This window comes from Heptranchias perlo, chromosome 25 (assembly GCF_035084215.1).
Source record: "Heptranchias perlo isolate sHepPer1 chromosome 25, sHepPer1.hap1, whole genome shotgun sequence".
Classification (NCBI taxonomy): domain Eukaryota; kingdom Metazoa; phylum Chordata; class Chondrichthyes; order Hexanchiformes; family Hexanchidae; genus Heptranchias; species Heptranchias perlo.
Genome location: NC_090349.1, coordinates 18,297,817 through 18,324,045, shown reverse-complemented (window position 1 = coordinate 18,324,045; position 26,229 = coordinate 18,297,817). Strand labels below are relative to the sequence as shown.

The following is a 26,229-nucleotide window of genomic DNA, read 5'->3' as shown; positions in this document are numbered from 1 at the left end:
TAAAAAAAAAACAGAAAAGGGTCACAGCAGATGGAAATGCTGCAATAATTCCTCCCAAGTGAAGAGTAGCGTGAGAGAGTCGTTACTATATACATGTCACTGCTCACAACTTTTACTGTTACATTTGACATTTTTACCTGGTCAGTTCATGATTTTGCTGAAATATTACCATGACAATATTACAGTACTAATATCCTATTTGACTGATTGTGGATGCTGCACGAATAAGAAACAATCAGTTCTTCCTGGGTCAAGTTTGGTTGCTTTGCGTAGACTAAAGATAAACTTCATAAAGGAATAAAAACATTGACAGTTCACAATATTGATGTACAAGTTATGCAATACCTGACAGCTTAAGTTTAAGCATAATAAATATTTTTGTTTCAAGCAGTTCAGCGCTTGTCTCCTAAATTAAGTAATGAGTTTGAACCCTGAGGTTGCCTAAGAACCAAACTCACTTACTCAGTTGCTGACTTTCCATAGTTCTCACCTCACAATGGAGAACTGTTCCTTCTCAAGGAGCTTTGGGGATTGGGGGGGGTGGGAAAAGAAGAGAGGGGGGACAAAGAGAGAGAGAAGGAAGAAGTAGTCAACTTGTCCAGCTTTCTTCGCTTGACTGATACTTTCTGCTGTCATCGATTAACCAACAGAATTGATGCAGTTGAGAGGGGGAGGGGGCAGAGCAGGGAAAAATCCACTGTCCAATCCACCCTCATCCATCCACAGAGGTTTCTATATGGTGTTTGGGCTTCAGTAAAGGGGGAGTAGGGAGAGAAGAATATTGAAAATATGTTTACGCACATTTGTTAGAAACCAGTGCACTTCCAGATGATTAAGTATGGAAAAAAGTCACATCATAGGACTTATATATGCAGAGCAATGCATATAGTTTGTTTGCTACATGAAGAGAGATAGCCTACCTTGAACATGAACAATTTACTCTTTGGCCAGGCTCTGTAAAATCCCAGGAAGCAGCATTCCTGGCCACCTCTTCCTCAGAATTTTCACTAGTTGAATGTCTTCTTTTATACATGTGTATTAAAAAAATACCAAGTCAGTTGTGCTGTTGATATCTCTTAAAATATTCAACTTTACAAATCAACTCGGCACGGCATAAAGATAAAATTTTGCTTATTTTGGTTGAATGTTTCCATTTTATAAATAATGTTTTAGTGCAATTAATACTGCATTCTTTTGCTAGCATAAACCTTATAACACATACAAAAGCAGTAATTCTGTATTTGTTCATTGCTTTAACGAGCATAAAATTAAATCCAACAGCGGGATTTTTAAAAATACTTAATAGCAATGGAAAAATGGTCAAATTTAGGGTGCTTCTGCAGTGATCTCTTTTGGTCTCTTTTATTGAAAGTCAATTTTGTTAAGTAAAGCAAAAATATGTGGGATATCATCTTGCTAATGATTTTAAATGGAAGTGAACAAAGCTGCCCACATCACACTATAGAGGCCGAAGTATGGATCACACTTTTGAAGTCCACATTGGATGGGTTTATGCCATTTTCCTGGGAAATGGCAACTGTTCACGTGCCAAAATGTTCTAAGAGCACAGATTTCAATCTGCTTGCAAAATAGGCAAATATTACAACACATTTGGTTTGAACTAAATGCCACATAGTCCCCTCAAGACGTAGTTGGTAAAGATAAAATGTAATGAACCATAATAGCCAGCAAGTCCAATGGTTAACCTTCTGTTGTGTCGAGTTAGCTGATTTGAGCCAACAAACGACCTAGGTATGGGTAAAGGATGCCTCTATTTTGTCCTTACCCAGTACAGCGGGTTGCAAACTAGCGGTCCGCCATTTTGGAGCCTTAGAAACTCCATTTTGGGGCCTGGAAAAATGGATGCTACGAGACCCAATTTCTAGGCCTTAAGCTCAACAGAAGGAGGAAAAAAGCAGAATGTTTCTGGCAACAGAGTGGTTTTCCAGAATTTTAATATAGTTTTCTGGTAGAAACAGACGAGGTTAATTTAGAAACAGAAAAGAGTTTAAAAGGGAAAGTATGCAAATGAAATAAAGGGAGTAAAGGAGAAAAAGTCAAATCGACCAGCTATAAGCAAAGAAAAGACAGATAAAAGAATGAGCTGTTCATTTGAACAAAAAAAAAATCAAGGAAACATGAGTAATGTTAAATGCAAGCAAGAGCAACAATTGCACAGCTCTATGTGGGAAATTAACTGAGAACTAAAAGTAATTGAGTCAGAGAAAGATGTAGATTTAATAAACTAAAAACTTGACTGCAAACTGGACAGTAGTGAAAAATAAACATTGCAGATTATAATAGAAAAGAAGGATTCACAATATTGGTGAAGGAGGGAATACATGCTGTAGTGGAATAATGTAAACCAAAAAATTGTTCAGACAGAGTCAGTGTGATTAAAGATTTTTTTTAACAAAGGCTATACTACAGACCCCTAAATGTGTGAGGGGAATGAAGAGGAAACTTGTAGACAGATCAGGGGGGGGATCAGTGGAACTAAAAGGATTGTTCTAGGAGATTTTAATTACCCACTCATTCATTGACACAGGGAGGCAGTGAACACAGAAAAAGGAATGGAATTCCTAAAATGTGTGTAGGGCTCCTTCATCAAGCAGTATGTCTGCATGTCAATAGGGAGAGAGTCATTGTAAGATCTAGGTATTAGTAACAAAATAGATCAGTTAAATGTGGATGAACACTTCAGGAGTAGCGACCACAAAATAATATGGTCCAAATACAAAAGGCAAAAGTCAATACAAAAACAAAAGCACCAGATTGGAAGAAGGCAGTTTTTAAAACAATGAGGAGTGAGTTAGCTGAGGTGAGGAGAAAGAGGAATTGGCATGCAGGACTGTAGATCAACAGTAAGATTTTTTTTGAAGCGGTGACTGCAAAGGTGCAGAATAAATATATGGCATTACAAAAGGTGACTACTTCAAGTTTCAGGATGCTGTGGATAAATGAGTGGGGGGATTGACAGACGATCGTACAAGATACAGGAGATTTGGGCCTATTGTACTTAATGTGCGCAACTCACTTAAGCCAAAAATTGCGCACTCAAGTCGTGAATTTAATTTGCACCCTGATTGCACGTGTATCCGGGTGCGAATATGCAGGAAATTCCAGGCCGATGAGTGAAATTGTGAGCCTAACTAACATTCAATCATTCTGTGTCACATCACACTCATTTAAACTTACTTTAGTTGTGTTTTGTTCAAGTTGCATTCTTTCCAGACTTTCTGAACCATCTGGTTGGTTACCTTCTGAGGAATTTTACCAGAATGTTTTGGGCTTGATGCATTTACAGCTCCTTCTTGTCCACTCACATGACTGATGACAGTCTGTGCAATCCCATCACCTGCTTTACAACAAAAAAAAATGAACATGAAAATACAGTGACAACAACCAATAATCTTTGGGATGGACTTCAGATAATCTTTAACCTTATACCTGCTTAAACATACGACATGTCACAGCCAGCCATGAGATAATAAATATTTCCCTAAGCTGAAATAAATAGATAAATCTAAAAAAAACAAGTGGAACTTGTCAGCCTTATCTTATTGCTGATAAAGTATAGCCATGATGTGGAGATGCCGGTGATGGACTGGGGTTGACAATTGTAAACAATTTTACAACACCAAGTTATAGTCCAACGATTTTTATTTGAAATCTACAAGCTTTCGGAGGTAAATGTTCCTTCCTCAGGTAAATGTTCAGGAGCTCCTTGAAGCCTACGCATTTATACATCACAGAACAATACATGGTGTTTACAGACTGCCCCTGCAACTGCCCATTGCCAAGGCAATCACCGTGTTCAGACAGAGAGGTGTCACCTACAGAACCCCCGAATACACATTCAACAAAAAAAAACAGGAAAAAAAAATTGTAAACAATTTTACAACACCAAGTTATAGTCCAGCAATTTTATTTTAAATTCACAAGCTTTCGGAGGCTTCCTCCTTCGTCAGGTGAACGATGTTCACATCGTTCACCTGACGAAGGAGGAAGCCTCCGAAAGCTTGTGAATTTAAAATAAAATTGCTGGACTATAACTTGGTGTTGTAAAATTGTTTACAATTGTCAACCCCAGTCCATCACCGGCATCTCCACATCAGGAAAAAAAGAGAGGCAGAAACATCCGGAAGGCAGAGAAAGCCAGCAAATGACCCATTATATTAAAAACAGATAGCTTTTGTTCGCTGGTGGGGTAACGTGTAGCGTGACATGAACCCAAGATCCCGGTTGAGGCCGTCCTCACGGGTGCAGAACTTGGCTATCAATTTCTGCTCGACGATTTTGCGTTGTCGTGTGTCTCGAAGGCCGCCTTGGAGAACGCTTTCCTGCAGCGTATGAGTCCTCCTCAGAAGACTAACACGGGACGCAACCAACAGAGTACCCTTCGTCGTCCAGTACTTCCCTGAAGCGGAGAAACTACGCCATGTTCTCCGCAGCCTTCAACATGTCATCAATGACGACGAACACCTCGCTATGGCCATCCCCACACCTCCACTACTCGCCTTTAAACAGCCACCCAACCTCAAACAGACTATCGTTCACAGCAAATTACCCAACTTTCAGGAGAACAGCGTCCACGACACCACACAACCCTGCCACGGTAACCTCTGCAAGACATGCCAGATCATCGACACAGATACCACCATCACACGAGAGGACACCACCAACCAGGTGCATGGTTCATACTCCTGTGACTCGGCCAACGTTGTCTACCTCATACGCTGCAGGAAAGGATGCCCCAGAGCATGGTACATTGGCGAGACCATGCAGACACTGCGACAACGGATGAACGGACACCGCGCAACAATCGCCAGACAGGAGGGTTCCCTCCCAGTCGGGGAACACTTCAGCAGTCAGGGACATTCAGCCACCGATCTTCGGGTAAGCGTTCTCCAAGGCGGCCTTCGAGACACACGACAACGCAAAATCGTCGAGCAGAAATTGATAGCCAAGTTCCGCACCCATGAGGACGGCCTCAACCGGGATCTTGGGTTCATGTCACGCTACACATTACCCCACCAGCGAACAAAAGCTATCTGTTTTTAATATAATGGGTCATTTGTTGGCTTTCTCTGCCTTCCGGATGTTTCTGCCCCTCTCTTTTTTTTTCCCTGTTTGTTTTTTTGTTGAATGTGTATTTGGGGGTTCTGTAGGTGACACCTCTCTGTCTGAACACGGTGATTGCCTTGGTAACGGGCAGTTGCAGGGGCAGTCTGTAAACACCATGTATTGTTCTGTGATGTATAAATGCGTAGGCTTCAAGGAGCTCCTGAACATTTACCCGAGGAAGGAGGAAACCTCCGAAAGCTTGTAGATTTCAAATAAAAATCGTTGGACTATAACTTGGTGTTGTAAAATTGTTTACAATTGATAAAGTATACTTCACTTACAACACACAACAGATTTTCAATCAAGAAGAATTTTGCTAAGCTTCTTCAACCCAAGGAAATGGTTTGAAGCTTCTTTGATGGAAGGAGAATTTTTACTTCTCCTGATGTACCATCACAAATATTAGAAATTTGAACCAGTCATACTGGCTAACAGTACCAGTAATAATAACATGGTTGTGGAGATAGATTCACAAAAAGTGAAAGACTTTTGCTATCTGGGTAAACAAATTGTGACACAACTTTACATGTTCAACATTTGCATATCCCCTTGAAAACATAAAACACTATCACAAACCTTGGCAATAAAAAAGCAAAAAATATTAAATTGCCCACAAAAATTCCTTTGCAAATTTTGTCATGTAGCAGAGATCAGACTGGAATGTGAATTTTCTTGGCAGCCAATATGGTAGCTAGAAGAGAGTTTTCAGAGCAGTATCTTCCCAGCTTTTCCAGAAATTAGGTCTAGTCAACGATGCACCTTTAAAGCAGAACTCCTAGCTTGTTATACAAGCTAGTCACCTGCAACTTTTCTATTCGACCACTCAGTACATCAACCATCTTGTTAGAGCATCTATAAAATACTTCCGTCTGATTATCATGAAGGTGGGGTGCACTTCTGTTTCTTAGTATTATACTCTTCTGAACTCGAGAGGCAATGATTTAATAATAACTGAACAAAATTCTGCTCAACTAGAATTTGCCATTCCATTATATTCTGGCACTTTTTGTCGAGGACTAACTTCATATCTAGAACTTCAGATAATAAATTAGTCTACTGCCAGAAACACCACTGGAAAATAATCAGTAAAGAGTACTGTGCAATACCCGATTTCTATCACTAGAGGCCGTAAAAGCTTACTAATATCTAAAAATCATTCTGTGCACCAATAGGTGCTGAGTGAACCTACAAATTCCACTCAAAATCCAGATATTTTGAAACTACCAAATCTTGAACCAACCACACAGCAGAGTGAGAAGCAATGTTAGTTCAGTGACTGTTTCATACTCTGATCATGTTTTGGCCAATCTACTTTAGTCTGCACGACAATATTTTTTAAAAATCATTTAACCACTAATTTGATAGAGCAATCTAATGTCAGTTACAAAATGCAATTACACTCAAGTTTATGGAGGGTAAGCTTGTTTCAAATAATAAAGTAGTCCATGTGAACAGGGCATTTAGAATAACGAGACTATGTATTAGTCTGGAGTTTATATTCAGGGTTAAAAAAATGGAAAATCTGCAGCTTTTTGACAAGATTATTGCTCGTGTGCAAATAGCTTTCCTGCATGAAATAGCAAGAATTTTAGGTATTTGCTGAAAACTTAATATTTTACTTGTAATAATCCATTACTGCAATTGAGCAGAAGGTTTCTTTTTTTAAAAAAAGGTCTTGCTTCTACATAAACAACCTTTGCAAAGAAGATCAAGTGTTCCATCAGGTCTCCTGCTTTAAATTTCTCCATGGAATGAATTACACAGAGAGGGTAATTTTCCATGAATGAGTGGTACACTGTAGACCTTTTTTGGATAATGTGAAAGAGCCTTCTATTAAACAAGTCAACATCTACAATGTGCCAGTGCCCTTGAGAGCTTTTCTTCCACGATTAAGTTTTAGCTATTTAAAGTTTTACGCCAATGTGCAAGTAGGTAAATGAATGAAGTGAATCATGACAGCAAGACTAAATGATTGTCAGGTTATTCTTGAGTGGGTATTTCTTACAAGCCTGACAAGAGGAGCTGGGCCTACATTCAGTTAACACAAATGCCCTTTCACATTAGGTTTTGAATCAAGATCAGAATAACGCGATGAATCTTCCCACTCTGCTGAGTAAGGGTTCTGCCTGAAAGGAGTTTGATCAGTCTCAATCTAGTTCCCAGTGGCCATGGTTCCACACCAAAAAAAATGCCCATGAATCTAACCACCTAGTCAGAGGGGCTATATCAAAGTCCAAAGTGGTAATTGGAGAAATTCACATTGATAGAATTAAACAGCATTTTTCTCAACACGTAAATCAGATTGCTGAAGCCGAGCAGAGGTCGCTTCAGTCTACATTTGGTAGTACTATACCTAACGTTAGTGTGCTTGACACTGACAAAAAGATTCCCCAACACAGACATCCCCAACATTCAGAATAAAAATTCTACTTAAAAAAAAGTTAAGCACTACGCAGTCAGAAATCATTGATCTGCTTTTATAAATTACCTGACATACGATCTCAAAAATTTCATGTATACATAACATTAATCAGTAAATTTGACAGAAGCATGCAAAAGGAAGCCACCTTACAACAGTCCCAAAGGTGGTAAGATTCAATCTATGGAACGGTGTTATGAACACACAAATATTAAATTTCCTCTCGTTTTGAAAAAAAAGGAACTCATAATTCATCTTTCCAATCTGTACAAGCATTTATTTCTGAGACACATTACAAAATTAAGTTGCCCATCAAATGGACCAGTTTGGTTATGATACAATTACCACATTCATAGAACATGATCCCATTTGTCAGTACAAAATAAAACAGTTTAGCTAAATACCATTCTTCCCATTAGTATCTACCAAGAATGTACTTCAAATTAAGAATGCAAGAAACGGTAAGTCAAATGCAATCTACTTCTCTTACATAATAAGCACTAAAGCAAGCTGAGAATTAAAAGAACGTGTGTTATTGCCAAACAGCATCATTAGGGGGAGCTAAAAGTTCAGAAGTAAATTGAATAAACATTTTTGTCAGCCAAAAACCTGATTGAGGTTCGTACAGGTCACTGCTATTTGTGGTACTTCCTGTTCCACTATAAACACTTGATCACACGTTTAAAAAAAACTGAATACATCCAAAATATAGCATTTTAAAAATAAGCTAATTAAAGTTGCATGCCCAATAGGTTATGTTTTCTGAAGTTTGAGGACAAGCAGTTTAAACTTATTTTGCAAGACATGGCTACAGGGTAAAACAAACTGCACAAAATAGGCATAGTTACAGTAGGAGTGGAAGTAAAAATATTGTATCAGTAAACTTAAGCATTACACATTTACGTGGAAAATTCAGTCATCTGCTCCTGGGAATATTTTCTACAGTGCCAGTGACAATTCCCAATGATCTCCTTTTACTGCAAGGCCATATTTGGCGCTACAAGAACAGTAGTCATGCGGTGCAGCAAACATTCCACATCAATATCCAAAAATATCTGGTTTAGTGGAAGATAGCATTATAAAATTATTGTTTCAGTAAAACTTGCACAAAATACACTAAGATTGAAATCCCTAGTCAGTTTTACATAAGAACATAAGAAATAGGAGGAGTAGGCCAATCGGCCCCTCGAGCCTGCTCCGCCATTCAATAAGATCATGGCTGATCTGATCCTAACCTCAAATCTAAATTCATGTCCAATTTCCTGCCCGCTCCCCGTAACCCTTAATTCCCTTTACTTCTAGGAAACTGTCTATTTCTGTTTTAAATTTATTTAATGATGTAGCTTCCACAGCTTCCTGGGGCAGCAAATTCCACAGACCTACTACCCTCTGAGTGAAGAAGTTTCTCCTCATCTCAGTTTTGAAAGAGCAACCCCTTATTCTAAGGTTATGTTGAATCGGTATGAACATATCTCAAGTCTGAAACAATTTATCCTCCTCAAATTACAGAACGGTTCCAAATTCCTCATGGACTGATTGTATCTATCTTTAGAGAGCACCACCACTTTTTTTTACATTTACTCAAATTTTGTTACTATTTCAGTACTATAAACTTAAAATGTGTAGTTTATACCACATAACAGTTTGAATTTTGTATGCTGGGTGCTGTAAACCAAAACTAAATACATACATGAAACTGTGGAACACTTTCATATATACGATAGTCTCAGATTAAAATACAGTTCGATGAATTTCACATCTTAGAACACAAATGTTGCCACATTCAACAAGTGTCACAACATTCAGTTCTTATCCTATGGTAAATGCAAATGCATGAAAAACTGGTAGGTTTTCATATCTCAATTCAACAGCCAAACCACAATGAGGAGTAAACAAATCAAGAAATTTAAACAGCAATGGTGCTCCCTTTTCCAAGTCAAGATAGGAGAATTTTCAGAGCACTAAAATCAAGTAAATCAATATTCAGATCTTGTAACATACCTAAGTATTTGCAGTAGTTTAATGTACTTGGCTAAAAAAGTGTTCCCAGTTTGCAAGCAAGTTACTTGGATAGGTGAATGCTGTGATAGAAACTAATGGGCACCTACTTGTTTACATAAAGCATTTTAGAGATGTCAACTCTTTATACAGATGGCTTGTAAGCCAGCACATTCCCATAGTATATCTCTTTTTAAGTAAAGCTCCAATATAAACAGCCTGATTTTAGACTCATGTCATTTACAAAAACAATTCTGTCTTCACTCTGTTAAGACTTCAAAATTCCATAAAATTAGTTTACAAGAAAATGCAAGTTCCATCTGATCTCCTATCAAGACAGTATGCAAGGAAACAGAGAAAATGAAGGAGCAAAGGAAGCACACGAACAACTTTTGCAGCAATTAATGTATTAGAAACATCACAGTATTCGACTGGAGAGAGAACCTATTGAATAATAAAATGCCTATTATAGTGCTTAAAATTCCTTTCGAGGGCAGCAGGATTGGAAGGGAGAATTTAAAAAAATAAATGGTGACTCGGCTTCTCAGTGGGTAAATTTAGTATGGTACTGATCTGTGTAGCAGATTCTCAGGTACAATCCCTGGTTTGCACAGAGTTTGTGGATCTCAGCCAGGGCAACAGTGGGGACATTTCAATTATGTTTAAATCCTTTCAATGCCTTGTCCTCCCCGACCTCCTCCAGGCCAAAAACACCCTCAGAATTCTGCATTCCCCTGCCCTTCACCCCACCAGTGGTGGCAGTGCTTTCAGCCATCTAAGACCCCACTGCTTCCCTCTCCTCCTTTAAAGCCCTCCTTAAAACCCACCTCTTTGACCAAGGTTTTGATCACCCCTGCTAACATCGCCTTCTTTGCTTCAGCATCCATTGGTTTGATCATGCCTCTGTGAAGCATCTTGGGACATTAAAGGTGTTATATAAATGCTAGTGGCTGTTGTCATCTCATAACCCTGAACTAGGGAGAAATTCCTGATCCTAAATCACTATTTAGTAACCTCTGCTGGAAACTGCTCAGTTGTGCATTTCCAGTGAAGATGGGATCAATAACTTGCCAACAATGTCTGGGCTTGCATGAAGAATGGTCACATGGGCACAGTACCAAAAGTGCCAGAACATTGGGGGGAATGAAGTTGAAAAAAAAGGGACAACTCTTCAATTGATTTCCAGATGTTTTAATAGTCAATTATAATCCACATCATTTATATAACTGATTTTCAGAGAAACCTTTACCATCGGCTGCAGATTAATCAACAAATCTCTTGTTAAATCTCTGTTAGATTTAACAAGCTAAGAATCTGTACCACATTAACCAGTAAATTAAGAGTTAGTAGAAGGGGTAAGATTAAGATCTGAGCTTCACATACATGGAAAAGTCCGCCATGGCTCAGTCGCGCTCTCGCCTCTGAGTCAGAAGGTCATGGGTCCAAGCCCCACTCCACAGACTTGAGCATATAATCTAGGTTGGCACTCCCTCAGTACTGCACTATCAGAGGTGCCATCTTTCAAATGAGATGTTAAACCGAAGCCCTGTCTGCCCTCTCAGGTGGATATAAAAGATCCCATGGCACTATTCGAAGAGGAGCAGGGGAGTTTTCCAGGTGTCTTGGCCAACAAATATCCTGCAATCAATACCTAAAAACAGATGATCTGGTCATTTATTTAGTTGCTGTTTATGGGACCTTGCTGTCTGCAAATTGGCTTTCCGATATTATAACAGTGACAACACTTCAAAAATACTTTACGGGCTGTAAAACAGACATCCTGAGGTTGTGAAAGGCACTATATTGATGTAAGTTTATTTTTTCTTTCGAATATCTTACTGCATTATTTTCCAAATGGCCATAGCTCAATAGTGAAAACATTATACTCAGTAGTTTTTTTTGAATGTTTGTTTGTTCTTTCTTATAGAATCATACAGCACAGAAGGAGACCATTTGGCCCATTGGGTCTGTGCCGGGTCTTTGAAAGAGCTATCCAATTAGTCCCACTTCCCTGATATTTCCCCATAGCCCTGCAAATTTCTCCTATGCAAGTATATACCCAATTCCCTTTGAAAGTTACTACTCAATCTGCTGCCACTGCTGCTCACCAGTTACTAAATAAATTCATGTCACTGGAGTCAGGTAGAGTGGGGTTAAAATCCTGAATCCAGAATACAAAAGTTCCTCTAAAACGAGTTCTAACCAACAACCGATCTCCGTTGTAAAGGAAACTTAATGAGGGTATAAGGTAATAAGGGTGCATAATGTGCTTAACGTCTAAGCAAATTAAAGCTGGTGCGTTAATGTACTGAGTGCACAACCGAACTGACTCTGCTGCTTATTCTGCTGAAATGCAAAATATTCTAACTTGTGACTGCTTGCTGGACCTTGTTATCACACTTTGAAACGAGACAGCCTTGTGACGAAACAACAGGCCGAAGGTAGCGATAGGAGTGGAACAATGGCAAGACAGTTATATGATTAACGTTAAACAAGCTGGCCATCTGGAATTCTATGAAGAACTACCTAATTTCTGGGGGTCTTGTGAACAACTCCTATCACGCTATAATCAATCAGGGTTGCTTACTAAGGTGAAAACAGTGTATAAAGGAGGGACACTGTGCAGTAACAAGTGGTAGAGCGACCAGACGGCTAAGTATGAAGACTGCCTAGACTACGCGCTTTTACCCAGAGGAGGAATGGGGTACTATCATTTTGCTTCTCTGTAAATTACTGCTTAAATATTGAAATGTATTAGAATGCGCTTGAATGTTTATTAAGGAACCGTTGCACCAATTTTGGTGTCACTTCTGAATTCTTACACTGTCCACACCTGTATTACTACAATGAAGCTGGAGGACTTCCTCCTGCCCCAAAAGAGGGCAGATTATGTTCATTAAATCCCATGGAAATACTTCAAAGTTATATTCATTTAAATTGGCCCCAATATCAAGTGCTTCTAATTCTTCTAAAAGCATTGGAGGTAGGAGTGAGGCAGGTGTGTCGAACCTTTTAGAGTAGTGGGTCAGATCGGTGTGCAACAACGGAGTGGGCTGTAGATGGTAAAATCAGACAGAATCATAATTAAACAGGACATCTAACTCCAATTTATTTTCCATTTCATGAAGTCATGGTACTGCGCATTTCCCTCTACCACCTCCTTTTTCTTCCCGCTCTCATCCTCCACGCTTTTGTTCGTCTCTCCTCCTCTACGATTCTGTCCATCTGTTCCTCCTCCTCTATGCTTCTGTCCATCTGCCCTCTTAATTCCACCTCTCGCGCTCTGCTTCTATTTCACTCCATCTCCCCTCCTTCACTTTTGTTTCTCTCTCCTCCCTCCCCCCCACCCTTTTGTCGCTCGTTTCTCTTGTTTTCCTGTTGGCTTGTGTTTCTCTCTTCACTTCCACCTCTCTTGCTCTTCTCCCTCCTACCTCTTATCTCCCACACACAGCAATTTGGGTTCTCTCAGTGGGAATGCAGTGACTGGTGCATGCTTCCTGTTCCCAGCAGCACTATTCTGTCCCTCCAACATCTTAAGACAGTCCAACTTGGAGGGGTCAAACAGTGTTCTTGGGAGCAGGAGGAATGTTTCAGTATGCTATACTGCAGGTAATATTGCAGCAAATAGCTGGGATTTGAAAGAAAAGGAAAGGCCGTTTGCATGGCATAGACAATGGCCAGTAGAATTATGCAACTTGTATGACTTTACACTGATTGCAAAAGACACACTGATGTAATTACTACAAAATAACAGAAAATACTCAAGTATTTATTCCCATGAACTCTGACAGATCAGTTGTTTCTGTCAGCAGGTTTTCCCAGAAATGAGTGCTTTTCATTAATGGTACTCACCTGGCTTGTCTGTAGCTCTAAGCAGGGAGTGTGAGGGGATCAGGTGAATGTTACAATTTTTTTTTGCTCAGTTAAGAGTTAGGTGACATTGGGAAACAGGCCACAATCAGCCAACAAGCTGGACACCCCCAGAGTAAGGCACTTCTGCTCATAACAGTGTGAAACATATATTTCACTAGGAAGAAATGTTGGTCTTGCCACAGTTCATGACATAATGCCGTACATCTTGCGCTTCTACATCGCTTTTACGGTTAACCTAAACCACCACTGCTCTAAACTCATATTGCATGTTCTTTTATTTAAATTTTAGGAAGAGAAAAATGTCTCAGTTTAAGACAGCTGTTCTATCTCAACTGCTGATGCATTCAAGCTATCCAAGTTTTGTTCTTGCAATATACAAGGTCATCAGAATTCTGAATGAATTACAGTTGTGTAACTCACTGCCAGACATTTGATATCCTATATTTATTACAATTTAATTTTTTTCTAATATACTTCATTTGGTTTTGTTTAATATACTAAAAATGTTTGTATCTGGACTGAAGAACCAGTACCATAGACCTTATTGCAACATTTTAATCTATCGATACAGCATGCAATTTGGGCCGGTGCCATATACCACAACAAATGTTGCTAATTTCTACATATGTCATCGTAGAATGATTTGCTGCCCAGCCACCGCAATTTTGAATAGAAGGTTCCACAGAGAGTTCAAGTGGATCTGAATGATAACAAAAACCATTTGCTGCAACAAATAATTTGCTCCATCTTATAGGATTCCATTTACCACATAAAAATAATGTTTTTGCCATCCATTTCACTGCTCTTTACCCCTGCACTGGTAAGGATGCGAATTCTTTGATCACTGTCATCAACTCTGGTACTTTGCTAAAGTACTCATCGTTTCATGTGAGCAAAGACACTGTGAGCCAGCTGAGTGTTTGTGGAAGGGTAGGTGGGCATCACAGTGGAGCCTGATGTTGCCTTCAGCTGATACCCACACATGCAAACATTCCAGCAGGGGTCACTGGATAGTCATAAGAAAAAAAAATTCTCTCCTTCACGAACCCAGGAATGTTAAGACCAATTGCAACACACTAACTGCTAGCAAAGTTGAGATGAGGTCAGGAATTAAAATTGGGAGACCGTGTGGTCTGTACAGCTTAGTGCTGCACCAGGTAGCACCTTTACTAACTAGACCTTTAGGGGAGCCAACATCAAAAATTCAAACTTTTTTTTTAGTTGGAGTAGTATATCTACCATCAACCCCCACTGCAAACCTGGCTTGTCTAAGCTAGATTGTTCAGTAACTATACTGTCAAACTGAGTATTGATCAATAACATTTTGCCTGTGTGGGATCCTGATGGCCGACACAGACAGCCAGGAGATCTGAAATCTGAATCTTTGATGGCCAGAACAGTGTCACGATAACAATCTGTTCCTCCTCCCAAATCCTGGGCAGAATTGGTGTCATCATCAAGAGGAAAGTGGGAATGAATACAGGAAAGTATACAGAAAGTCATTATGATGATTTAGATTGTAGGCGCATCAATACAAGTTCCACATAATACTGTCTGGGACCAGCTCGAACACCAATCCAAAGATGCCAGAGATGAAAAATATGTAACAATAATCAGGCAGACAGGCCTGTGTGTACACTGGTCTTTGAGAGTGGCAGTACAAGTTGAGAAGGCTGTTAATAAAGCATATGGGATCCTTGGTTTTATAAATAGAGGCATACAGTACAAATGATATGCTAAACCTGTATAGGACACCGGTTGGGCCTCAGCTGGAGTATTGTCTTCAATTCTGGGCGCCACACTTTGGGAAGATTGCCAGGTCCTTTAAGAGGGTATAGAAGAGATTTTTTTTATTCCTTCATGGGATGTGGGCGCTGCTGGCGAGGCCGGCATTTATTGGCCATCGATAATTGCCCTTGAGAAGGTGGTGGTGAGCCGCCTTCTTGAACCGATGCAGTCCGTGTGGTGAAGGTTCTCCCACAGTGCTGTTCGGAAGGGAGTTCCAGGATTTTGACCCAGCGACGATGAAGGAACGGCGATATATTTCCAAGTCGGGATGGTGTGTGACTTAGAGGGGAACATGCCGGTGGTGTTGTTCCCATGAACCTGCTGCTCTTGTCCTTCTAGGTGGTAAAGGTCACGGGTTTGGGAGGTGCTGTCGAAGAAGCCTTGGCGAGTTGCTGCAGTGCATCCTGTGGATGGTACACACTGCAGCCACTGTGCGCCGGTGGTGAAGGGAGTGAATGTTTAGGGTGGTGGATGCTTTATCCTGGATGGTGTTGAGCTTCTTGAGTGTTGTTGGAGCTGCAATCATCCAAGCAAATGGAGAGTATTCCATCACACTCCTGACTTGTGCCTTGTAGATGGTGGAAAGGCTTTGGGGACTCAGGAGGTGAGTCACTCACCACAGAATACCCAGCCTCTGACCCGCTCTTGTAGCCACAGTATTTATATGGCTGGTCCAGTTCAGTTTCTGGTCAATGGTGACCCCCAGGATGTTGATGGTGGGGGACTCGGCAATGGTAATGCCGTTGAATATCAAGGGGAGGTGGTTGGACACTCTCTTGTTGGAGATGGTCATTGCCTGGCACTTGTCTGGCGCAAATGTTACTTGCCATTTATCAGCCCAAGCCTGGATGTTGTCCAGGTCTTGCTGCATGCGGGCTCGGACTGCTTCATTATTTGAGGGGTTGCGAATGGAACTGAACACTGTGCAATCATCAGCGAACATCCCCATTTCTGACCTTATGATGGAGGGAAGGTCATTGATGAAGCAGTTGAAGATGGTTGGGCCGAAGACACTGCCCTGAGGAACTCCTGCAGCAATGCCCTGGGGCTGAATGATTGGCCTCCAACAACCACTACCATCTTCCTTTGTGCTAGGTATGACTCCAGCCACTGGAGAGTTTTCCCCCCCGATTCCCATTGACTTCAATTTTACTAGGGCTCCTTGGTGCCACACTCGGTCAAATGCTGCCTTGATGTCAAGGGCAGTCACTCTCACCTCACCTCTGGAATTCAGCTCTTTTGTCCATGTTTGGACCAAGGCTGTAATGAGGTCTGGAGCCGAGTGGTCCTGGCGGAACCCAAACTGAGCATCAGTGAGCAGGTTATTGGTGAGTCAGTGCCGCTTGATAGCACTGTCGATGACACCTTCCATCACTTTGCTGATGATTGAGAGTAGACTGATGGGGCGGTAATTGGCCGGATTGGATTTCTCCTGCTTTTTGTGGACAAGACATACCTGAGCAATTTTCCACATTGTCGGGTAGATGCCAGTGTTGTCGCTGTACTGGAACAGCTTGGCTAGAGGCACAGCTAGTTCTGGAGCACAAGTCTTCAGCACTACAGCCGGGATGTTGTCGGGGCCCATAGCCTTTGCTGCATCCAGTGCACTCTGCCGTTTCTTGATATCACGTGGAATGAATCGAATTGGCTGAAGACTGGCTTCTGTGATGGTGGGGATATCGGGAGGAGGTCGAGATGGATCATCCACTCGGCACATCTGGCTGAAGATGGTAGCAAACTCTTCAGCCTTGTCTTTTGCACTCACGTGCTGGACTCCGCCATCATTGAGGATGGGGATGTTTGCAGAGCCTCCTCCTCCCGTTAGTTGTTTAATTGTCCACCACCATTCACAACTGGATGTGGCAGGACTGCAGAGCTTTGATCTGATCCGTTGGCTGTGGAATCGCTCAGCTGTGTCGAAAGCAAGTTGCTTCCGCTGTTTAGCATGCATGTAGTCCTGAGTTGTAGCTTCACCAGGTTGGCACCTCATTTTTCGGTATGCCTGGTGCTGCTCCTGGCATGCTCTTCTACACTCCTCATTGAACCAGGGTTGATCCCCTGGTTCAATGAGCAGTGCCAGGGACAAGGGACTTTGGTTGTGTAGGGAGACTGCAGAGGCTGGGGTTGTTCTCCTTGGAGCAGAGAAGGTTGAGAGGAGATTTGATAGGTGTTCAAAATCATGCCCTTTGGGAGTGGGGGGCGGAGGCAGATTCAATAGTAACTTGATAAATATTTGAAATGAAAAGATTTACTGGGGAGAGGGCAGGGGAGTCGGACTATTTAGATAGCTCTTTCAACGAGCCAGAGCAAGCACGATGGGCCAAATGGCCTCCTTCTATGCTGTACCATTCTATGATACTATGGCATTATTGACTCTTCTAAACTCGGGAACATCCAAATCAGCATTAAATCGGTCCTATATGTTCATTTTTAGGATTCATTGTGAAGCTGTTCCCTGAAGTGATCCTCTGCTTTGCAAAAGGATCCAGAATGGCGTGTTTGCACCACGGAAAAGAAATCAATTAAATATGCCCTTAAAACATTTATGCATCATATTTTTGATATGGGTTTATAGGCGAAGTACTACTTTATACTCCAATTACCTTTGCTCCATCTACCGTTCTCCTAAGTAATATGGCAAACTACCAAATTTTTGGGGGGGGGGGGGGTGGGGGGGGGGGGGGGGGAGGGCACATAAGTTTAGAGTTCATCACTCCAAAATTAATTAGAACAGAATTATCTGCTCTCAGTATTTCACATATGGGATCTTGAAACCTTACACCATGTATCCAAAAGTAATTTTCTTCCCCTCCCCAATTTTATAGGTTTATTACTCCTAGGGATAATGAGCTCACCAATGACCTTGGTTTCTATACCCCAGCATACAATTAAAATTCACATCAGATGCCTGTACAACAAATACAACAAAACTAAGTAACTAGGGCACGATCCATACTAGCAAACAAGTTACAGATAAATCTGCTCAGATGTTCAAGAAAAGTTACGGGCAAGACAACAAGTGCTGGTCCAAAATTTAAAAATTAAACAATATATGAATGAAATAAAAAGACTAAAAAGTAAGAAAAATGGTAAAAGAAATTAAAACGTATGTCCAGTAGCATTCCAGTTAGGGGGAAAAAAAAAGTATTGGTCATTAAAGTAGTGAACTTGAAATCAAGACTAATCATCTTCTAAGTGGCCATATCTTAGGCCTCAAAAAAAACTTGAATATGACTACTACTACTACAATAATTATCTTTGGCTTTTATTGAACAATAACTTTATTACAAAGTACCAATAGCTATAAAAGCTAGATAGATATATAATGAACCTGCAATAGCCACTTGTGGGAAACATACCTATTATGGTCTGCTCAGGTGAGGTGGGTGGTGTGAGTGGCAATCCACAGCTGATGGTGTCTTTCACACTTCCTGGTCCTTGTGTCGGATTGGTATGGCCTCCTGCATTAGCAGCATTTGAAATTACAGGGATATCCCCCTGAGGAATCAATACGAAAGCTGATGGGTATACCATTCTTACTCCACCTACAGAAATGTAAAAAAAAACATTTGAAAAAGCACGGAAGCATTAAAACAAATCCCTCGGTGGTCTCAACCAAACTTCATTAAATCATCTCAGCATTAACAACTGAATATATTAAGTTTAAAAGAAAGTTTGCCCCCCTTCTTTCCGAAAGGTAAGATATTTTCAGATCTTAAAAAGAAGTAATTTCAGACAAGATTACACACATTATCTGAAGGTGGGGTTCTCTCAAGGTTCAAAACAATTATCCAAATATATGGAATTCCAATTCCATAAATATTAGATTTACTTGTTGTCGGCGACATTTCTTTTAGTAATGTGTGAAGCATTTCCAGAGATCTGTGTTGCAACTGAGAGGATTATAAAGTGCCAGTGAAAGTCTTTTATAATTTCTTCCAGCTCAAGTCACAAATTAGGCAAAATGCACTGTACTGCAGGCTTCAGAGCCATCACACTGTGTTTTCAAGCATATCTTCCATGCATCATGCTTAAAATCAGTAAAAGCTACTAACACAAGCAAGGGCTGCTCTGTTACTGCAGAAGTAAAATATATCAAGACTATCCCTGATCAAATGTAGAAATCATTCCGATTTACTGTCTGATCAAATGCAGAATACTCAAAAAAAAAAAAAAAAAATTTCTCTTCATCTGTGGATTTAGCCAGTGCTTACTTATTGGCTAAGTAACAAGAAACAGAGTAGTGGTGAACGGTTGTTTTTCGGACTGGAGGGAGGTATACAGTGGTGTTCCCCAGGGGTCGGTACTGGGACCACTGCATTTCTTGATATATATTAATGACTTGGACCTGGGTGTACAGGGCATAATTTTAAAATCTGCAGTTGACACAAAACTTGGAAGGGTAGTGATAGATTTCAAGAGGATATATGGACAGGCTGGTGGCATGGGTGGACACATGGCAGATGAAATGTAAAGCTGAAAAATGCGAGGTGATGCATTTTGGTAGCAAGAATGAGGAGAGGCAATATAAACTGAAGGGCACAATTTTAAAAGGGGTAAAGGAACAGAGAGATCTGGGGGTATATGTACACAAATCGTTGAAGGTGGCAGGACAGGATGAGAAGGCGGTTAACAAAACATATGGGATCCTGGGCTTTATAAATAGAGGCAGAGTGTACAAAAGTCAGGAAGTCATGATGGGATTGTTCTCCTTGGAACAGAGAAGATTGAGAGGAGATTTGAGAGAGGTATTGAAAATCATGAAGGGTCTGAACACTGTAGATAGAGAGAAACTGTTCCCACTGGCAGAATGGTCAAGAACCAGGGGACATAGATTTAAGGTGATTGGCAAAAGAACCAAATGCGACATGAGGAAAAACTTTTTTTAAAAACACAGTAATCTGGAATGCACTACCTGAGGGGGTGGTGGAGGCAGATTCAATTGTGGCTTTCAAAAAGGGAACTGGATAAGTACTAGAAGGGAAAAAAATTGTGGAGCTGCAGGGATAGGATGGGGGGAGTGGAGCTAACTGGATTGCTCTTGGAGAGCTGGCATGGACTCGAGGGCCGAATGACCTCCTTCCTTGCTGTTCTGATTCTATTTGCAGTTTCCCAACATTCATAAGCAGATACAAGACTTGTGCTACCATTACAAAACTAAAACATTCAGTTGTTTCCTGTTTTAAGACAAAAATATCTTGAACATGAATGCAAAATGTGAACCAATTTACAAATTTAAGATTACTACTTGAGCTGCTTAACTAGCCTCATGATCTTAAAAGTAAGGCCCATCTTTGGGAAACATTGAAAATGTTTTTCTTGTTCCATGGAGAACACTTATATTGTTGAAATTACTTTACATTGTCTCATGACAATGCTCAGACAAAATTTTAAAAATAGAGTTGAGCACCTTACAGTTCTGACGTCACTCATAAATTCAGTCCCAGATTTGTCCAGGAGCCCCGGGCTCCAATTCAGTTAAAATTTCAGTTAGAACTTGAATTTTTAAAAATGTTTAACATTATAACTTAAAATTATTTGGTTAAACTTTCCAATGGTAAAAGTCATTTCAACTTACTTCAATTTTTATTTGGAAGCTGTAAACAATCAGGAAAGGAGGAAGAGAGAAAACAGGGACCTATAGGCCAGTTAGCCTGACATCAGTAATCGGGAAAATGCTAGAATCTATTATTAAGGACGTAGTAGCAGAGCACTTAGAAAATCATAATATGATTCGGCAGAGTCAACAGTTTTGTGAAAGGGAAATCGTGTTTGACAAGCCTATTACAACTTTTTGAGGATGTAACTAGCAGAGTAGATAAGGGGGTACCAGTGGATGTAGTATATTTTGATTTTCGAAAGGCATTCGATAAGGTGCCATACAAAAGGTTGTTACACAAGGTAAGGGCTCATGGGATTGAGGATAAGTTAACGGACAGAAAACAAAGAGTAGGAAGAAACAGGTCATTTTCGGTTTGGCAGGTTGTAACTTGTGGGGTGCCGCAAGGATCGGTGCTTGGGTCTATATCAATGACTTAGATGAGGGGACAGAGTGTAATGTATCCAAGTTTGCTAACGATACAAAGCTAGGCGGGAAAATAAGCTGTGAGGAGGACGCAAAGAGGTTGCAAAGGGATACAGACAGGTTAAGAGAGTGGGCGAGAAGGTGGCAGATGGAGTATAATGTGGGGAAATGTGAAATTATCCACTTTGGTAGGAAGAATAGAAAAGCAGAATATTTTTTTAAAAGGTGAGAGACTAAGAAATGTTGGTAGTCTGAACAATTTGAATGTCCTTGTATACGAATCACAGAAAGTTAACATGCAGGTACGGCAAGCAATTAGGAAGGCAAATGGTATGTGAGCCTTTATTGCAAGGGGGTTGGAGTATAAGAGTAAGGAGGTCTCTGATGAGACCACACCTGGAGTACTATGTACAGTTTTGGTCACCTTACCTAAGGAAGGATATACTTACCTTAGAGGGTGTACAATGAAGGTTCACTAAATTGATTCCTGGGATGAGAGGGTTGTCCTATGAGAAGAGATTGAACACAATGGGACTATATTCTCTCGAGTTCAGAAGAATGAGAGGTGATCTTTTTGAAACACTTAAAATTCTTAGAGGGCTTGTCAGGGGAGATGCTGAGAGGCTGTTTCCCCTGGCTGCAGAGTCTAGAACTTGGGGTAATAGTCTGAAGATAAGAGGTCGGCCATTTTGGGTCGAGATAAGGAAAAATTTCTTCACTCAGAGGGTTATGAATCTTTTGAATTCTCTACCCCAGAGGGCTGTGGATGCTCAGTCGTCGAGGATATTCAAGATCAGATCGATGGATATTTGGACACTAAGCGAATTAAGGGGTATGGGGATAGGGTGGGAAAATGGAGTCGAAGTCGAAGATCAGCCATGATCTTATTGAATGGTGCAGCAAGCTTGAGGGGCTGTATGGCCTACTCCTGCTCCTATTTCTTATGTTATCAGAAGAGGGTATCTGAGACCAATGCTAAAAAGATTTCAGAGTCATGTGGTCCCAATGAACTAGCTTGCAATAAAAGGATACTCATATCATGGACCAGCTTTCCACAAAAGGCAGACAGACATGATTTTTTATTAAATAAAAATTAGGCTGATTACAAGCTAAAAATTGTTAACAATCAATGATGCCTGTAATTCAAGGCAACGCTCCCCTCATAAACATAACTATGGCATTCGCAGATTCTCGTGACTATACATACAGCTAATTTTTAAATTGTTCTTGGAACTGCACTGCTTTTACACTCACCTACAATAACCTCAACTGCGACAGGGAAGTCATCATCGCAATCCATCTCTTCTTCCTCCTTTGTTTCCTTCTTCTTCAATACCATTGGGTAGAAGTATTGCCATTCTTCAATCAGTTTCCTTGTGGCTGGATCAGACATCTTGTATGTCTGGCCTGTAAGCGTGCCATTCAGTCCAAATGGACTAATGATGACTGCAAAAAAGGTAACAGATTAAATTTAAATTTTCTTTCAGACATACAATAATTATTTTGTTGCTGATGCCTCGTGCAGCAAGTAAGAAAAGGTTTCTGTAGGTACCTGTATAAAATGTGGATTTAGTGCGCACACCAAGTACGTGGGTGTTTCGAGCCTGCCACAGATATAACATTGCACCCCAACAAATTTTCCACCACCCTCCAAAACACAAACTCTCTACCCTTGCCACCAATCCCATCTCCTTCCTCTGCCACTGTCTCAGGCCGAACCAGACTGTTCGTAACCTCGACATCCTAACCAACTCTCATTGAGCTTCTGACCTCACATCTTGCCCATTGCAAAGGCTACCTACTTCCCCCTCCGTAACACTGCTGAAACCCTCATCCAAGCTTGTGTCATCTTCTGACCTGACTATTCATTCTCCTGGCCGGTCTGGCATTCCTCTGCACTCCATAAACTCAGAGCTCATCCAAAACTCTATTGCCTGCATCCTATCTCACAACAAGTTCTGCTTGTCCATCGTCGTTGGCATTGGTTCCTGGTCCCCCAACACCTCTAATTTCAAATTCTCATCATATTGTTTAAACCCCTTCCTGGCTTCACCCCTCCCTCACTCTCGCACTCCCTGAATTTTCTGTTCCCCTGACTCTTGCACATTCCCCCTCACTCCACCATTGGCCAGCATGCCTTCAGTCTATACGCTCTGAAATTCCCTCCCGAAACATCTCAATCTCTTGCTTCTGCTTAAAACCTACCACTAAGACCAGAGTTTTGGTCATCCCTCCCACTATCTCCTTCTTGGGCTTGGTGTTCTACTTCAGACAACGACTCTGTGAAGCACTTAGTTTTTCTACATTGAAGTGTGATATAAATGCAAGTTGTTATTTTAGGACAATGCCATAACAAGCTTTCTACTACACCCAGCTTAAGTATAGCAAGGAATTTGAAAAAGGGGGGAGAAAAAATAAGAATGCCCCCAATGACTAAGGCTTCTGGCCACTGAAAAATAGTCAACGTGCAACTCCTGAGTTTAGCTTCAGTTAAAGTTTCCAGAGTTCCTTTCAATTTGTTCATAGCAATCCAAAAAATAATTAATGGATGACAGTAAAGCTGCAGTTCCCAAATATATACACTGTTATCAACAAACAGCACTTCAGATTATAGGACTCGACTTAAGTGAGTATAGAAAAATATTTTACTAATTCACCTTGGAACGGTGTGGCTGCCGATAGTGCCATGTTGATGTGCTCTTCATTGACCAGGTACACAGGTTGGTGTTGGGCAATCTCAACACTTGTGCAGACATTGCTCTCTCCGTGCAGAAAGAAAGTGAATGAACAGGAAAGGTGCTCACTGTGAAAGACCAGAAAAAAGTTGATAAGAATTATAACTATAAAAAGTTGATATGAATTATAACTCCACTTTTTTCTTGAGAATGAAACACTGCATGCTGGTGGAACATGGTCATTCCCAAACTGCTGCAACCATCAAAGGGAGGGAAAGGGAGAGAAGTTCAGTTTAAACTGTTCATGTTTCCTTCGGGCAATAAATGAGTTGGGTAAAATCCATCATAGGAGCAAAAATCATCATTGATCTGCGAAAGAGGAATGAGTTTGATGGGCAAAAATCCAGGTGTTGTTTCAAGTTTCTGTATGTACTTGCTCAGATGTACTTGTCTTTATAGTGCAGATATAATTAGAGAACATGTGGAAAATCTCAAAGGTGTTCCCCATTAGTTTAGTGGAACTTTCTTTGAGCATTCCTAAAATAATCTATTGCTCATTACAATTGTTTCTTCATCTGTGACCAGGAGAAAATTAAAAAATAAAAATAAACACCCCACCCTTTGTGTTATCAATTGGAACAGACCACAATTGATGATCTTGCCACAGGACAGTCATTGGTGTTCCTCTTAAAAATGTTGCTTTGTACCAAATATATCTTTTCCATGTCATTTTTCAAATTTCATGGATTATGGTAAATCAGAATGCATGTTAACTATCATCTTCAGAAATGTCAAATTCAAAAACAAACTGCAAAATCAAGTTCAGATCATTTACATTCTGAATTGTATACCACAGACTTGACCAGTAATGCCAATGAAATCAGCCCTCAACAGAATCTAACAAACATATCTAATACAAATTTAAAATTCTTTACATATCTGTTTTTGCGTGTGAATAGAAGACAAAGACCCATAGGTATACATACACAGACAAATATATTCCAAATGGGCACTGATCACAAGTCACATGTAATTGCATTGTTTGTGACTCAGTCTACTGAAGAGATATTTATCTTCATAATGTATTTACTATTTCTAACTCAAGTTCAATTTTAAACAAGGTCTGAAAAGTTGCAAGTTTCTACAGCATGATCATACATCTACTTTAGAAGAGTTAATTTAATGTTTTGATTAAAGTTTTGTGAACCGATTCATCTTCATGTTTACTATTATACATCAAGGTGTATGGATGGAGAAAATAGGAACAGATAGGGCTCGATTTTACCAGGCCTGCGGGTTTCCGGCGGGTTGGGTTTCGAGAGCGTGGTCAACACGCTCGGTGAAATTAGTGGGTTGCCCGCGCGATCGTAGCAGGCAACACACTAATAGGAATCAATTACCTGCTCCTCCGGGCTCCGCGCTGCTGGTCTGCGCGTCGGGCGGGCTGCGTATGCGCAGTACGATCTGTCAGCTGGAGGCTCTCTAGTTAAAGGGGCAGTCCTCCATTGACAGATGCTGCAACCAATGGAACAAATTTCAGCATGGAGCAGCCCAGGGGGAAGGCTGCTCCCAGTTTAATGATGCCTCACCCCAGGTATCATCAGATGGGGTGAGGAGGAGGGCGAAGACAGAGATCTTCCACCCGGCGGGCGGGAGGAAGCGGCCAGCCTCTGCCACCAAGGCCTGGCTCGAGGTGGCAGAGGGGGTCACCTGCGCAACCAACATATCGCCCACCTGCATACAGTGCAGGAGGCGCTGCAATGACCTCAGTAGGTCAGCCACAGTGAAAACACGAAGTCTTTCCCCTACACTCCATCTGCCACAACACTGCCCCAACCCCACATCTCCTTCGGCACCGCCAACACTACTCTGTCCCATCACCCCTCATACCCACTCAAACCCCATCCTCATCTTACCTCCACCTACTCACCTCGCCAGTACTCATCCTGCCACTAACACGCGACCTAATCCTCATACAATCTCATGGCTCTATCCCATACTCACCCTCTCGTGCATCTCCCTCACGGCCAGCCTCACTCAACCTGCCACCACCTGTGCTGCAGCCACAGGGCATGCATCACATATGTGCAGTAGGCAGCGTAAGGCAAATGTTTCGTGAGCATGAAGGGGGTGCACAAGGGTGTTGGAGGGTTTGCCATGGGTGGTACCTATATTGAATTTCAGAGCAACAAACAGCACACATTATATTGGCACCACCACTGCCATGTCTCCGCGAATACTGTCTGTTGTGTCCAATAATGCCCGCTCCTGGGTATCACTATGAGGACCCACCACTGATGCCACCCATCGTGTTACTGCAGAGT

General features: G+C 41.1%; 1 protein-coding gene across 2 annotated transcripts in view; it reads right to left on the bottom strand.

Annotated features, from left to right (window-relative positions):
- LOC137342071 (mediator of RNA polymerase II transcription subunit 13-like) overlaps window positions 1-26,229 on the bottom strand; it is a 228,941-nt gene that overhangs the window by 45,456 nt on the left and 157,256 nt on the right. Inside the window, exons 5-9 of one of the 2 annotated variants that reach the window (XM_068005704.1) lie at window positions 23,888-24,033; window positions 22,485-22,676; window positions 18,565-18,750; window positions 3,199-3,361; window positions 921-1,022 (exon numbers count right to left, since the gene is read on the bottom strand). In XM_068005704.1, the coding sequence (XP_067861805.1) occupies window positions 921-1,022; window positions 3,199-3,361; window positions 18,565-18,750; window positions 22,485-22,676; window positions 23,888-24,033 (789 nt within the window). The remainder of the gene's footprint in view (window positions 1-920; window positions 1,023-3,198; window positions 3,362-18,564; window positions 18,751-22,484; window positions 22,677-23,887; window positions 24,034-26,229) is intronic. The other variant, XM_068005705.1, reaches the window with a different exon arrangement.